The 16,435-nt window shown below is 44.1% G+C and overlaps 1 protein-coding gene across 1 annotated transcript; it reads left to right on the top strand.

The window, feature by feature from the left end:
- Window positions 1-395: 395 nt before the first annotated feature.
- On the top strand, window positions 396-2,139 carry LOC149374885 (uncharacterized). The gene is made up of 3 exons (XM_089590690.1): window positions 396-553; window positions 618-754; window positions 854-2,139. The coding sequence occupies exons 1-3, from the start codon at window positions 396-398 to the stop codon at window positions 2,137-2,139; spliced, it is 1,581 nt and encodes a 526-aa protein (XP_089446816.1).
- The last annotated feature ends 14,296 nt before the right edge of the window (window positions 2,140-16,435 follow it).

The raw sequence follows: 16,435 nt of genomic DNA, 5'->3' as shown, positions 1-16,435 counted from the left end.
AATTCAGAGATGCAGCACCTGGGGGTTCTTTGAACCCAGATTGCAGCTTATGGCAGCAAGCCTCTGCAGACCTTGATATTGAGCAATCCTCTACTACAAGCGCTCCTTCCGAGCAAGAAAACGCGGAAGATAATGAACTACCAGATGGGTGGGAGTCGTTTTCCTCGGCACAGCAATTTCTCCATTTATATAGGGCAATTAAAGGAGTAGGTCTTACTACTGATTTAAAAATTAAGCAACTTGACACCCAAGTAAGCACAAATTCTACCCGAATAAGCGTTCTTGAGAAGCAAAACGCTGATTTGCGCGCGGAACTTGAACGGGTCAAAGACTTACAACGTAATACAGAGTGTTCATGCGAACTTAAGATTACTGGCCTGCCCGCTTCTCCTAACATGAACGCCCGGGAATTTAAAAATAGCGTTTTAACTCTGTTCAACCTGCAATCACTTTTAAAGGATGTTATAGACTGTCGGCAATTAATTGGCAAGCGAGCGGACGGTGCGGCTGCGGCTGCTGGACAAATTCCACATACGCTTATTGTAACTTTCAAGTCCAGTGTGGTGCGTGATCATGTACTTTGAGCAAAAAAAATCATTCGGTGATTTGAAATTTAGTGCGATTTACCCCGATTCGAAATGTGACAATTTGCTTAGAATGTATGAGATGCTCACCCCCGCGACCTTTGCTTTATTGATGAAGGCCAAGACAAAAGCTAAAAGCCTAAACTATAGCTATGCATGGTCTAGAAACGGTTCGGTGTTCATACAGAGGGGCAAAAATTCACCACGCGTGTGTATCTATACAGAGGAGGATTTGAACTCGTTGCAGTGACTATCTTGCAAACGAGCAGCTGCGCCTGCCCTATCTGCTCGCAGCTCAATCCGTGTAGCTCAATTGAATGCTAGTTCATTGCGCGAACATTTCAACGATGTCCAATTGTTTATCGAAGAGCACTCGATAGATCTTTTATGCATATCCGAGACATGGCTAACACCTCATCAGTGCTCTTCGCTTTTTGGAATTCCAGGGTACGTACTCGTTAGGAATGACCGCGGATTGTCAGCGGGTTCGGGCGGGCGCATGTTCATGCAGGGAGGGGGGGTTGCCGTGTATCTTCGCTCTACTCTTGATTATCGCGTTCTCTCCGCGCCCCAAATACAGAATATAAACTCAACGGAATACTTACTTCTTGATGTACGCGTGGGGGGTGGTGAGCGATTACTTTTGGCATCTGTATACCGTCGGCCGAAGGGGGAGGTCCTTACAGATCTATTTAGGGCCGTACAGGATGAGTCGCGTGTTTTCTCACATATTATACTGGCGGGCGACTTAAACTCGGATCTACTTTCCAATGATTACTATGCGACGCATTTGAAAGGCTTGATTTTTGAAAATTCCCTATATCTAGTATCAGTTGGTGCAACGCACCATCGTGGCTCTGCCAATACATGGCTGGATGTTATTCTTGTAAATTCTGAGAGTAGAGTGACCCGCATGGTTTCGTCTCCATCACCCTTTATTAATGGCCACGATTATCTTTTTATTGATTATTTGATCAAGGTTCCACGGGTGCTCCCTCAGCGTAGGGCCCGCGACTTCAGTAGATTTGACCCTGCAGCGTTTAATAAGAGTGTGGCACCTCACCTTAGCCCGGATAAATTGATCACAGGCGATATTAATGAGATTCTTAGGGCATCCACCCAGGCCCTCAGGGCGGCGCTGGATCGTCATGCACCAGTGAGAGTTAGTCCCCTGCGGCGGCGGCCAGCACCTTGGTTCAATCTGGATTTACGAGCAAAGTGTCGTGAGCGCGATCGGGTGTATAGGCTGGCACGTAGAACGGGATGCGCGTCTCTATTAGAACGATATCGTGAGCTTAGGCGCGTTGTGAAGAGAGAACTGCGATTGTCCAGAGATATCTATTTACGCGATGCAATACGGGACGCCCGGGGACCGGCTGCGTGTTGGGGCATTCTGCGCCGTTACGGGGTAGTAGGCCGTAGCAAATCTGTACCAATATCTAGTGATGAACTTGGTGAAATGGTGAACTACTTCTCGCGTATGGCCAGTGTTCATTCGGCTGCATCACATACACATCTCGAAAGACTTATCACTGAAATGCCCACCTGCAACTAGAGCTTTATTTTGAGTCCAGTAACAGAAATTGAAGTTAGGCAGGCTTATATCGCTTGTTTAGATAGCACCCGTGGTTGCAGTTTAGATGGGCTCTCACTCGTCTATTTTAAATCAACACTATCAACTATTGCACCGTTCTTGACTAATTTATTCAACATGTCGCTTGCTAGTTGCACCTATCCGAATGAGTGGAAAAGCTCGGTTATTGTTCCTTTGCCAAAGGCAGCAAATCCGCAGTCGCCAAGCAACTTCAGGCCGGTTACGAATATGATCCACCTAGCTAAAGTATTCGACAGGCTAATTGCGAATAGAATTACCGAGTTCCTGGAAAGTAATAATTTACTCACTCCAATGCAGTCCGGCTTTAGGAGAAATAGAGGAACACAAACTGCCTTGCTAAAGCTAACGGATGATGTTCGTATAGGGATGGAGGCGGGGAAAGTAACCAAACTTGTGCTTTTCGACTTTCGCCGGGCTTTCGACTCGATGGATCACTCCGTGCTCTTAGAGGAGATGAGCCGCATGGGTTTCGCCAAAAGTACTCTACGATGGTTTTTTAGCTACCTGTCGGGCCGTACCCAGGCAGTGGTCGGTGCAAATGGCAAAAACTCTAGGTTTCTCCCTACAACATCAGGTATCCCACAAGGCTCGTCTACTGGACCACTGCTCTTCCTGATTTTTATAAACTCTATACTTTCGGTATTGCGCTATGCGTCTGGGGTTTTATTCGCCGATGATCTCCAGCTTTACCTATCAGGCAAACCATCGGAGCTTGTGCAGATTATACAGTACCTAAATAGCGATATTAAAAGAGTCGAACGTTGGGCTGAGACTCATGGACTTGAGTTTAACTTTGGGAAGCTGCTCGCGGTCTTGCTCGGTACCTGCCAAAACTTAATGCGTATAGATGTGGCAGATCTCCCCCCACTCAGAGCAGGTGGTGAGGCTACACCGATTGTCAAAAAAGCAAAGACACTTGGTGTCATACTCGTGGAAGATTTAACGTGGAATGCCCATGTAGCGGCCGTCTGCTCGCGGGTGCACGGAGTGCTATATCGGTTGCGATACCGGGCGAGCCTTTTATCACCCTCTCTCAAGGCAATGCTAGCGTCTAGCCTCATAGTCCCTCACTTCGATTATGCGTGCCTAGTGTATGGGACTTTGTCAGGGTACCTTTCTGTTAAAATAGACAGACTTTGCAATACAGTCGTGAGATTTATTTATAATCTTAGGCGTGACGCGTCGTTGAAGATATATTATGAAAGGCTTGGATGGTTGCGACCGAGTATTAGGCGCGAATATTTTTTAGCTGTAACCACATACAAAATTCTTAGCACCAAAGAGCCAAAGTACATGTACGACCTTCTTCCTCCGGCAAATCAGGACTTGCGGCGATCTGAGCGTCTCCCTCGGTCTGACTTTCATATGCCGCGAGCTACTTTAAATGTGTACGCATCCTCCTTCTCCCAGCGCGCAATGCGTCTCTGGGATTCAATTCCGGCATCTATCAGATCGAGGGACTCGCTTGGCTCGTTCAAGACGGACTACTTTAAGTACTTATTGGCACGAACGAGAGAGGAGTAGTTAATAAATTCTAGCACTAATAAAGCACACTTATAGTACAAAAATGCTACGCATGTACCTTGTATTTTATTTATAATGTATCTGCTCGAATTAAATTGTATTGCGACTAAATTGACTATTGTGGTCACTTGGAATTGTATTATCTTTTATTGCGACATAGCTATGAAATCCGCGAATGAAGCGTATCTAAGAAATTGCAATGTATTTATTTACTTATAGAATGTTCTTTATAAAATTATAAAAATATTGCTTGTAATTATGCTCATGCCATACGGGTGTAAACCACCCTTGGCATCAATAAATTTAGTTAAAAATCAAAATCAAATCTCTTTCTCCCTCTCTTGGTCTCTCTCTCTCTCTCTCTCTGCGGTGAGTGTGACTAGACGTGCCTCTTGCGTGCTCCTCCAGGTTTGTACTTTTTCGTGTTTTACTGCCATGCATTTTATTCAATTTGTTGTAGATTCGCTCGCTGGTAGGCTTGCGCAACTTTTGAGCAACTAGCTACGGGCTCCTTCAAGTAATCTGAGCCACGGCAAGCTTGAATCTACAACAGAGGCCTTTGGAGGTTAGGAGACTTTCCTGACCGACTCCTGCAGCTCCGCTGGGTGAGGCGTCGCTTGCATCCCTATATTGTAGTGTTGTTGCGGAGGCTGAGTAACGTCCAGGGTATTGCGGTTGAGGCCTGGGACTGCCTGTCGGTGCCACTTGTGTTGCTGCCGTGTCTAGCTGTTAGTGCATCATTTCCGAGGCCTGGAAGTGTTGGGGTTGGGAGGTTGTCTCGGCTCGCTCAGTGGTAATATCTGTTGGCTAATTCTGGGTCGCTATTGCTGATAACTGCTCAAATTCGAACAGTTAGACTCTATTAGCAGCCTCGAACGATATAGAGATTAGCTGAAAGAGCATTTGTAATGAACGAGCACATCCAATGAGATTTCTAAAGCTAGTTTATTAAGTTGTGCTGACTACTTTATATTTTGTACGGTATCCGACTGTCTTATTGTTAATTTTTTCTATTGTTTTACTGTTATATAGTGATTGCGTGCTTGGTATGCCGGTTCTGTACTGTTAGTCTGCCCTCTGAAATTTAAAATTATTTTAACACGATCCTTAGAACTATTAGTAAACTTAGTGTGCTAGCGTAAGTGGGTATTTTTATGCAGTATATTTTACATTATTGTTTGTGTATTTATCCATCTGTTTAATTTGTATACATTTTAAGCGCCCTACTAGCGTAACGCTTTAATGCAAGTAGATGGTTTTTGTTAAGTTTGACAACTCTGTGGGATAGATGCCTGGTGGGGTTGTCTTGTGTTCCGGATGTTCGCGCAAGGTTTCGAGTAGCGGTAGGACTTGTGATTCGTGTAATCGATCTTATCATAAATCGTGTTTTGTTAGAATACCCCTAAACGCGGGAACCGACAATTGTTGTGCCCGTGCGCTATCAGAGTCGGTGCGTCGTGCCAGACCTGCGTCCTCTCGTGCCTTGTCTCAGCCTCAGGTTGACCGACGCTCTCGCCAATTTGACGTTGCCAGGGGAGTGGTTGTACCGTCCGTTCATCATTCAGATATGTCAAACTTTGACTCCGATATGGACTTGAATGTGGATAATATTCTTGAGGGGTCGAACGAAGGTGTTGCCACGAGTGCATCCGGTGATGACCTGCCCGTTGGTTGGGAATCTTTCTCACCCTCGGAACAGTTTGCTGTCCTTTTTAAGGAAATCAGAAGCTCCAGTCGATCGGTTCAAGAATCCATCAAGTGTGTTGAGCGTCGTTTAGACGACCATGAACGCCGCATTGATGAGTTGGAAGCGTCAAATGCTGCATTGAGAACTAGACTTGATTGCCTTGATAGTGTGAGGGAATACCCTGACAATTCCGCCGATGAGTTGAGAGTAACGGGTTTGCCTTTTAATAGGGGGTATGACCTATCTGAGGTTGCAAACAGAATAATGATGGTTTTGAGTTTGCAGGCCTTTATGTCCGATATTATTGAGGTTCGGCCATTGGTTAGTAAGCGTGCGGAGGGGTTGGGGCTTGGCGGCGAGGGTGGGTTTGGCTCATTTGCTATTTGGCTTAAGTCAACTTCGGCACGTGACTTCATTCTGCGAAAGAAAAAAGCGTTTGGTGACTTGAAGTTTACAGACCTCTATCCGGAATTCACTGGCAACAATGTAATAAAGCTTTATTCAATGTTGTATTCCGCTACTTATTCGTTATTGTTAAAAACTAAAGTCACAGCAAAGAACCTTAATTACAAGTACGTTTGGGATAAAGGAAGATATGTTTATGTTATGCGAGATGATCGGTCGGAGCGCCACTGTATTGCCTTGGAGGATGATTTAAGATCTCTTAAATGACGTTCAAGATCTAATGTTTGTCGGGATGGTGTGGGGGTCCGAGGTTTTATTCGTATCGCTCAATTGAATGCCAGTTCTTTGCGTGAGCATCTTCCCGAAGTGCGACTTCTTCTAGAGCAAAATAATACAGACGTGCTGTCGATCTCAGAGTCTTGGCTAACACCGCACCACTGTTCATCGCTTTTCGAGTTGCCTGGTTACACTCTTGTGCGGACAGGAGCCTCAGAACGAACAATGGGAGGCGTGAGTTTATGCAAGGTGGAGGTGTTGCTTGTTATATACGGCATAATTTGTGCTTTCGGATTATAGCGACACCACAGATAACGCGTCTGAATGAAACTGAGTACATGTTAGTGGATTTACGGCCTGGAAGAGGGCGACGTATGCTCTTTGCGTCCGTGTACAGGCGTCCGAAGGGTGATGTTCTCACTGATTTTTTTGGCACAATTCAGGCTAGCTCGGGACGCTTCTCAGATATTGTAACAGCGGGTGACTTGAACTCCGATATACTGGGAGATGATCACTACGCGCGCCACCTGCAGCGGTTGATTCTTGAGAATTCGATGTACCTTGCGCCTACAGGTGCAACGTACCATTGTCCGTCAGCTGATACTTGGATCGATGTGATAGTAACAAATTCAAGCAAAGTGGTGCGGTCTGTAGTGTCGTCTGATGCTTCATACATCAACGGTCACGATTATTTGTATATAGATTACGCTTTGAGTGAACCATCGGTGAGGGTTTGCCACGGATTCGTGAGTTTCGACACTTTTCGGCTGAGGATTTCTCGGCTGCGGTATCGTCGAGGTTGGCAAGGGTCGATGTGGATGGTGGTGTGGACGTGGATACATTATTTGGGCACTTCCAGGAGGTATTGAGGTCGTCTCTGGATATGCATGCGCCGCTCGTGGAGAGGAGGCAGCATCGTAGGCCGGCGCCTTGGTTTAATGCGGAACTGCGTGAGCGTTGTAAGACGCGTGATCGTGCGTATAGGATTGCTCGCCGCACTGGTGATGCTGGCTGTCTGCTGCGGTATCGGAGTCTGAGGTCGGCCCTGAAGCGAGACATAAGAGAGGCGCGAGAGGAGTATCTGCGTCGTGCTTTGGAGGGTGCACGTGAGCCGTCCCAGCGATGGAGTATTCTCCGTAGATTTGGAGTAGTTGGAGGCTCACAGCGATCACCATTACATTTTATTTCACCCGTGGCGCTGTCCCGGCACTTCTCGGCGATGTCTTGGGCTCACTTGCCGTGCACTGTGTGGGAGCTGGAGGGTATCTTGGGTGATGCTGGTGCCCGGCCTGATGGCTTCTCATTGGCTCCGGTGTCGTTTGTGGGCGTGTCTCAGGCGATTGCACATTGCATGGTTCGTTCACGGGGTAGAAGCTTGGATGGGCTGTCTCTCTCATATTTTCGTGGCTTCCTTGCCGCAATTGTATCGTTCCTCACCAGCCTTATCAATCGCTCGTTTGCGTCTTGCAGGTATCCTGCACCTTGGCGTCGGTCTGTGATCGTGCCGCTCTCTAAGATTGCGCAACCCATTGGCCCTTCTGATGTGCATCCTGTCGCGAATATGGCGCATTGTGTGAAGGTTCTGGACGTTCTTGTATCGCGACAGCTGGTGGCTTACTTGGAGGGTCGGAGACTTTTTTCGCCTGTGCAATTGGATTTTCGGAGGGGCCATAACACGCAGTCTGCTCTACTTAAGTTGACGGATGATGTTTGCGTTGGGATGGAGGCTGGAAAGGTCACGATTTTGGTGCTGTTTAATTTCAGGCGTGCATTTAATTCCATCAGGCATGTGGTCTTGCTAAAGGCTATGAGCAGGATGAACTTCTCTCCAGACGCTATTAGGTGGTTCCACTTTTACTTGTCTGACCGATCGCAGGCTGGTGTTGGGCTGGATGGGGTACAGACTGATTTTCTGCCATGTACGTCGGGTGTGCCTCAAGGCTCTTCTCTGGGACCAATTTTGTTCTTAATTGTGATGGATTCTATTTTGGCGGTACTGTCTTATAGTACGGGAATACTTTTTACGGATGATTTGCAGGTGTACATGCAGTGCAGGCCTTCGGAGATTGCTGGAGCTGTGGGCAGGTTCAATGAGGATATCGGGAGAGTTGTAGCCTGTGTACGCTCGAAACCTTGTCGGTTTGACTAGGCTTCGTAGTTATGTTTATAGAGAGAGGATAAAGAAAGAAAAAATACTGCACTTAGGGAAAAAAGCCGGGAGGCGTAAAAAAACCCAATTTATTAATGAAATAAAAACAAATACAATCCGGATTAAATGCAACTGAATTAAACTGAATATTACGAACGTTAAATGATACACTGAATAAACTAAGAATAAAATACAATACAAAGATGTGAGCCAACGTGTGTGTATGTGTGTGTGAATGCAACTCAGAGCTGCTTGTTGACGGCGCGTCGCTAACCTGGTGGTCGGCGCCTGGTCGTTCGCGCTGATGCGAGAGCGACGGTGTCGTGGGTGGCTGGGCCACTGATCGCGTGCGGCACGGATCACTTCGGTGTGTCCACGAGGACGCTGGTGCGTCGCGATCGCGAACACGTGAATATACCGCGGCGTATCGATCAGAAGGCGGGATTGAGAAAGAGCACACAAGAAAGCACGGCGTTCGTTAAACGTAATCTACGTGAGAAAAACACGAGGTCACAGAAAAACTATAAGCAAGAATTACTACGGTGAGTCCCAAGAGAGCTGACGTAAGTATCTCAAGAGAGCCAGACGTAGAGTGACCTCATTACTTAAAACAAAAGGTTATTAGTTCTGATGCGTCGGCGCTGGTCAAGACTCTCCCCCCTCCCTCTCTCCACTCAGGCAGGGGGAGACTCGATCCTGTCTCGACTAATTGGTGTGAAAACTGTCTCTTTCTCTTTCCCTCCTCTTTTCTTGCTGTACATGTACAAGTGCGGATGTGTGTGCACGATTGCACGGAAGCAAAGTCTTTCTTCCTTGAATTATGGACCGACGTGGCTATTATAGAGGTATATTCCATACCGAACCGACGGAACAGCCTGGGCGTCTGAGTTTGGTCTTCAGCTCCATTTTGGAAAGTTGCATGCTATGCTTCTGACCACTTGTTATAATTTAATGCGAATTAATGTTGACGCCATACCTCCCTTGCTGGCTGATGGAAAGGTTATCCCACTTGTTAGTTCGGTTAAGGAGTTGGGGGTGACGTTGTCGAGTGACCTTTCATGGAACGCCCACGTTGCAACAATATGCTCAAGGGTACATGGTGTGTTGTATCGTCTCCGGTATCGGGGTGGCACCCTGTCACCTCGACTTAGAGCTGCTCTTGCTATGAGTCTTGTTATTCCCCACTTCGATTACGCCTGCTTAGTCTACATGGGTCTTTCAGGGTACCTGGCCACCAAGCTCGATCGTCTGTCTAATACTGTTGCTAGATACATCTTTCGGTTGAGGAGGGATGTATCACTCTCTAAGTACTATAAAAGGTTGGGTTGGTGACGGCCAAGCTTTCGAAGGGAGTACTTTCTTGCTGTGTTTGCCTATTAACTCTTGGCCTCGGGTAAGCCTTCGTATTTGTTCGACTTACTCCCCCGATTTGCGGATGGGCTCCGCCGTTCTGCGCGTCGTGATCGGCCGACATTTATGATTCCCACTGTATCGCTATCGTCATACGCATCAGCCTTTTTGCAGAGACTTATGCGGTTGTGGGATACTATCCCACTAAGTATAAGGTTGATTCGCTGAACGTTTTTAAGACGACTCTTTACCGTTTTTATTTAGAAAAACAGGGGGACTGACTACTAAGCACGCTTATGTTTATGATTGTAAGCTCAAGTAAGCCATTATGGCAAGAGTAAAAATATTTTTTTGTTATTAATTATTACTTGTCTTTCTCAAATCTAGGGCATACTGTAAATGAAACTAAAATTAAGTGCAATCAAATGTAAATTAACGAATATACATGTATATGTATAGATAGTTATGTTAAACTGTCGCCGTTTAAATTAAATTAAAATCTGTGAAAATTCCGTAACCATTGCTTAATACTATAGAAACTATCAATATTGGAAAATCTTTGTACATCAATAATTGCCGTTTGGGTGTAATGCCCTTGGCATAAATAAATAGCTTTCAAATCCAATTAAAATATCTCTCTCTCTCTTCCTACACATCTCGAGCGGAAACGCGCGAACACCCCCAAGATTCGGCACTCCCGAGCATGCATCCGCGACTTCCCGTAACCTGGTGCTATCTCTCTCTCTCTCTCTCTTCCTACACACCTAGAGTGGAAACGCGCGAACATCCATAAGATTCGGCACTCCCGAGCATGCATCCGCGACTTCCCGTAACCTGGTTGTTTCTCTCTCTCTCTCGCTCTCTCTCTCTCTCTCTCTCTCAGTCCTCTGTATATTCCGGGACTTCAACCTGAAAGCCTACTGGCGCTCGCGAGCCTTAGCACGACGCACAAAAAAAACGGAGGGAAAACACGCTACCTCTCGGCTCTCTGACTCGCGGCAACGGCGTATGGCGTCCTGCTGGGCCTCGAGCTGCTGGTGAGTCCGTGGAGCTGACGGCGGCGGTCCTACTCTCTCTCTCTCTCTCTCTTTCTCGTCCTGCGGTCGCTCTCCTTCTCGTTCTGGGTCTCCTCCTCGTAGTGATGGTCTCCGACGACGGAGACACAGCAGCTTTCTCTTCTCTCTCTCTCTCTCTTATTCAGCCAACAACTTTCTCTCGCACTTTCTCTCTCTCTCTCTCTCTCTCTCACTCACAAACCTCTGGCTACTACGCGCGCGAAGGCTCTCGACTCGAGACTAACTCAGCCCATCCCGCTGCAACCATAGCGCGTACCTCTCGACTTTCACTTCTTCTCTCTCTCTCTCATACCCGAGGGCCGCCGCCGTGACCCGAACAGTGCTACGCACGCTCATGCGTATATTTTCGCCGCTGTTGCCGCTGTGTCCCACGTCACGTCGTCCTCTTCTCCCTTTTTCCGGGAGCCAAAACAAAAAAATAATTCCGGGAAGGTAAGCCTTTGCCGGTGACGTCATACGCGTTGCGTTTGCGAGAGCGACATGAGCCGGGAGGCTCAATTTGCTTTGTTACACCGTGTAATCCATACCCTTCGGTTGGGCTACTTCGTGCACTCTGATTCCCTGGATCATTTCCTTGGAATCCTTGATTATCCTGGAATCCCCGCTGATCCTCATACCTCTCTCCAGGTAAATTTACTTGTCTTCCAAAAAAAGTTAAACTGCCTGATCGTCCCGAAAATAACTAGTGCCATTCCTAATAAGCCCTTTCCTCGAGAAGCAATCGACATACCTAATGGGATTCGATTAGCTGACCCACAGTTCCATGTTCCACGTTCCGTTGACATCTTCATAGGCTTAGGTGAAACTCTCTCGTTCCTATCTATTGGGCAACTTCATCTGTCAAGAAATAATTACGATTTAATTTACAAAAAACTGAGCTAGGGTGGATAATAGTAGGAGGCATTAATCCAAATCAAGAGGGCGTTACTACATGTAATTTGGTAGAATTGAACGAACAGCTCTCGAAATTTCAGGAATAAGAGAAATTTAGCACTCAGTCAGTTTATACCACGGAAGAAAGTGCATGCAAAAATCATTATGTACGGAATACTAGACGTGATGATAGTGGTAGGTACATCGTCAGGTTGCCATTTAAATCACCAAATCCAGAATTAGGGCATTCTCTTTCTAAGGCCTTCCAGCTATTGTAAGCTATGAGACATCGATTTAAGGGTAATCCTAACCTCGGAGTAGAATATACGAAGGTTATGCAGGAATATGTAGACTCCGGTCACATGACACTGATAGAAGATAAGGGTGCTGGGGGACATTGTATGCCCCATCACGCCGTTGTTAAACCATCTAGTACCACAACGAAGACCCGCGTAGTCTTCAATGCTCCTTTTAAGACCGATAAAAATTTTTCGCTGAATGACATGCTCATGGCGGGGTCTACAATTCAACCCAAACTCTTCAACCACCTCCTCAGGTTTCGCACTCATACTTACGTCGTTATAGCAGACATAGAAAAAATGTATAGACAGATTTTGGTAGATCCCCGGTACCGGTCCTACCAACGAATTCTATGGGTATATCAGGGTAGAATCAGGACTTATGAGCTGAACACGGTTACTTTTGGAGTGTCGTCGACTCCCTTTCTAGCTATTAGGACGATTCATCAGTTACCAGAGGATGAAAGGGCAAATTTCCCTAGGGCTAGTGTTATCTTGAACCGGAATTTTTATGTAGATGATCTACTTACTGGGGCGAATTCTTTACAGGAGATTTTGCAGATTCGTAATGAGTTAATTCAATTGTTAGCTAGCGGGAGGTTTCCTATAAGAAAATGGGCTTCAAATCACGCTCATACACTTGACGATTCGGAAGGGAGAGTCTTTAAAATGGATAGCTTAACAGAGAGGGATCCGATAGTTAAAACTTTAAGTATATCTTGGGACTTTCAATTAGATTGTTTTTCATATGTAGTAAAACGAATAAAAATGCCCCAAACTGTCACTTAACGAGTCATTCTTTCCAAAATCGCAAAGATTTTCGATCCCCTAGGGCTTTTAGGGCCAGTCGTATTCGCAGCTAAGGTCATCATGTAGGATTGTTGGAAGGCAAAGGTAGGGTGGGATGAATCAGTGCCGCAAGAACTACACACCAGGTGGCTTTTATTCGCAGAGCAACTAGATCGATTGGAGGAAGTATCGTTCCCTAGACATCTTATTTTACCCGGTGCAGTAGCGATTGAGATGCACGGATTTTGCGACGCTAGCAAGCGAGGATATGGTGCTTGCATATACTTAAGATCAATTAATAAAACCAACCAAGTCCTCGTTCGCTTAGCATGCTCCAAGTCTCGGGTAGCTCCAGTCAAGCAAACCACCATTCCCCGGCTTGAATTGTGTGGCGCTCTAACGCTAGTGAGATTGTTTAGAGAGTTTTTAGAATCATTTGAAGTTTCATTCCACAACGTCGTATTTTGGTCCGATTCAGAGATCGTTTTGCAGTGGATTAAAAAGCCTACACAAGCTCTTGAGGTATTTGAAAGAAACCGTGTCACAGAAATCCAAGAGTTCTCGATTATCATCGAATGGCGTCATGTCTCCAGCAGAAAAAATTTCGCTGACTTTCTTTCTAGGGGTCAAGTTCCAGCCAAGTTCATTCAGAATGATACATGGAGTTCAGGGATGAAATGACTGTACCAATCAGAGAAAAATTGGCCTAAATCTGCGAGAAATCCCAACGTCGAACTTTCAGGACTAAGGACTCCAACCTATCTTTTACTCACTGCTAATGAAGTTCTGCCTTCAAAGGTCCCGAGGCCCAATCCCTAGTCACAGGATCCATAAAGTCAGGACCCATTAAGTTATAGGCGCTTTTCATCCTATTAGTTGCTACTCAATTCACTTGCGTATTGTTTGTGTTGGCGCTTTTTGGCTATTCAAAACCATGAATCACTCGGGGTGGCTGGAAGATCCAGAGCAGAATGGAGATTATTGAAATTAATTCAATATGAGCAGTTTAAAAAGGAAATTAGGCAGATCGAGAAAATCGGTTCTACAAAAAATACGAAACTAGCAGCGCTCAACCCTTTTATTGATCCCAACGGTTTATTTCATGAAGGTGGCCGGCTTCGCAACGCACAGATTTCTGATGAACAAAAATATCCAATATTGTTGCCCTCTTATCACCATGTGACGGGTATTATTATACGTAAGGAAAATTGTGCGGCATTGCGTCACATGCGTAAAACATCGTCCAGTAGTCTTTCAGGGAAAAATGGGCGATTTGTTTAAAACTTTTTTACCAAGTTGACAAACGACATATATTTTTTGAACCTTAGAACAAATGTATATTGCTGTGGCAAAAGTGTTCGTTAGTGTGTGTACTATGTAAGATTGCATAAGTAACGCACCGCATCTAATTTTCTCAATGAAGTTAGACTGCACACCTTTCAAAATCAAATACATCATTCACTTTTTAAAAACTCAGAAAGCCCCTGATAGAGACAGCATCTTTAATAGCATCCTTGAAATCCTGCCTCAAAAATCCATCATCGCGATTCGTGGCATCACAAACGCCATGATACGTCTTTGTTATTTCCCAAGTTCGTAGAAGGAGGCTAAGGTCATCTACTTCCTGAAGCCAAGAAAGTTTCTCAGCGATTTCTTAAGCCATACACTTATTAGTTTACCCTTTCTGCCCAGCAAAGTCACTGAAAGCATTATCTTTCACCCGCCTAAACAAGCACGTCAAGGAAAACAACATCCTTTTATACGTAAGGTACAGCTTTAGAATCAGACACTTGTCAGCACACCAAATTTGAGATTCACTAAAGATTTTTCTGATATCCTTATCCACAAAATTTCACTGCAATAGCTTTCCTAGAAGGTACGCAGCTTGAAACATACCACACTGGCGTGGTGTTTGATAAGGTGGTTCAGACAGTGGGATATGGGAGGATAATAAATACAATGGTGATTAAATCAATTTTTATAAGTATATTAATCAAAAGAGACGTACATCATAGTCAAATACAATGAACAAACGCAAACCCCAAATTGAGAAAGATAAATATCAATAAGTCGATGCTAAATTACGTTACTTGAGGTCCCTTAAGGGAATCAGAAGAAGCCTTTATAACTTGGGCCGATGTTCCTAAAATTATTCTTTAATTAAAACCCCAAGTTAATACGACGAAGCAAGAACTCTATTTATGAATATCATACTCAAACCAAAGATAATAACATAGAATTCCGCACAATAGTCTGTTGTATGTTATGGATGTATATCAGAAATACAAATATGAATTGAACTCGTACGTGGCCTTGTGACACTGATGCGAGACAGCAAACTTTCTGCCTCCGAAGAGTTTTTTATTCGAGTTTTAATTCTTTAAACTCAAAAGAAGAGAAAAATGCAAAATAACATCGAACAAAAAAAAATAAAGTACCAACTTTATACAGATGTTGTCCAGGAGTCCCCACAAACACCTCGCAGCTATGTCGCACTCGGACAGGAGACAGAAAGGCACCAACGGGACTATACTTCTTACTTGATAACGTTTAATACCCAATTATTTGGAATACAGTTGTTAAAAATTGAACTAAAATCGTAACTATGGTGTAACAGGTTGTCATAAGATGTACAAAAGATGCGAAATAGTGCATAAAAACATGTTTTTTTGGATCAGCAACAAAATTAATTTTTGTAATGGGAATTTCAGCTCGTGGATTATCCAGTGGTACGTATAAATCTAAAAACATTGGTATTAATGGTGCCAGAACGACCATAGAGAAACCAGCAAGGTAAATACCTGTAAAAAATATTTTGTTTTAAGACCCTGACAAAAATTTATGATTTATATACTTAAATGTCCTAACATTAAAACTATGAACTTCCGTTAAATATAAAGTTATTAGCGTGAGAATCTGAAATAAGCAAGTATGCATCTTTGTCAGAAACTGATACACAAGTAGCTTTGTTCGCACTTTCTTTAGCTTGGTAAGTAATTAGCAACACAAATGATGTTTTTTTTACTTTCACGTTACAAAACGTTTCATACTATCCTGCTACATTCTTGCTAAAACTACTATTTTTTTCATCTGATTTTAGTGGAAAAAGATTTACATTCCCTCCTGGGTAGAAAATCAGAATCTCCTTTTACAAGAAATTACTTCGGCATTCTCCTGGTACCCTCGCCTTCCAGCTTGGAAGGCAGTTTCCAAAGCTGATAGGTGAGGCAGTTTTCCAAGACATTTCATCGGGCGTTGTAGTAAGTATGAATAATAATTTTATGTTGAACGTTATCCTCACTCGCTACTCTTAAAGTGGTTTTTTCATGAAATGATTATGAACAGAATGGCATAAATTTTTTAAAGACATTTATTGAGTTACAATACACTAACCTTCAAAACTTTAATAAATGAAAATCAAACTATAAACATCTGCTCTTATGGTGACTAATCATTTTTTTACTAAAAGTTGTAGCCTAGTTATTTATTTACTGAACATAAAGCGTATGCAATTCTAAACATACGTGAACACATGTATCGAAATATATGTGTTCACGGACTTAATCAAAAGACATTAAAAGAAACACAGGCATACATTTTCGTTTTCTATGTTAAAATCATAGGTAAGTATCCACAGCTGGTATTGTGAGGTTAAGCAGGAATTTGAGATAATCATTCCTATAAACATTTATATCGTATATTATGATCTAAAATTTTGAATTAGTACTTAATTTGCCTCAATAAACAATATGAACAAATAATCGTTTATAATTTAAGCAGCATTAATAAATATCAACTTGACAGTAAC

Source organism: Copidosoma floridanum, unplaced genomic scaffold (assembly GCF_036245765.1).
Source record: "Copidosoma floridanum isolate Cflo_tuat_1 unplaced genomic scaffold, Cflo_Japanese_pri ptg000013l, whole genome shotgun sequence".
Classification (NCBI taxonomy): Eukaryota; Metazoa; Arthropoda; class Insecta; order Hymenoptera; family Encyrtidae; genus Copidosoma; species Copidosoma floridanum.
Note: the sequence above shows the minus strand (reverse complement) of the source record. Positions and strands in the feature narration are given on the sequence as shown.

Excerpts from the sequence above, each read along its gene's own strand:
- LOC149374885 (XM_089590690.1), top strand. The coding sequence starts at position 396 with ATGAACGCCCGGGAATTTAAAAATAGCGTTTTAACTCTGTTCAACCTG. Across the intron at positions 554-617 it reads ACGCTTATTGTAACTTTCAA|TGCGATTTACCCCGATTCGA; the intron begins GTCCAGTGTGGT and ends TTTGAAATTTAG. Across the intron at positions 755-853 it reads CTATGCATGGTCTAGAAACG|CTGCGCCTGCCCTATCTGCT; the intron begins GTTCGGTGTTCA and ends GCAAACGAGCAG.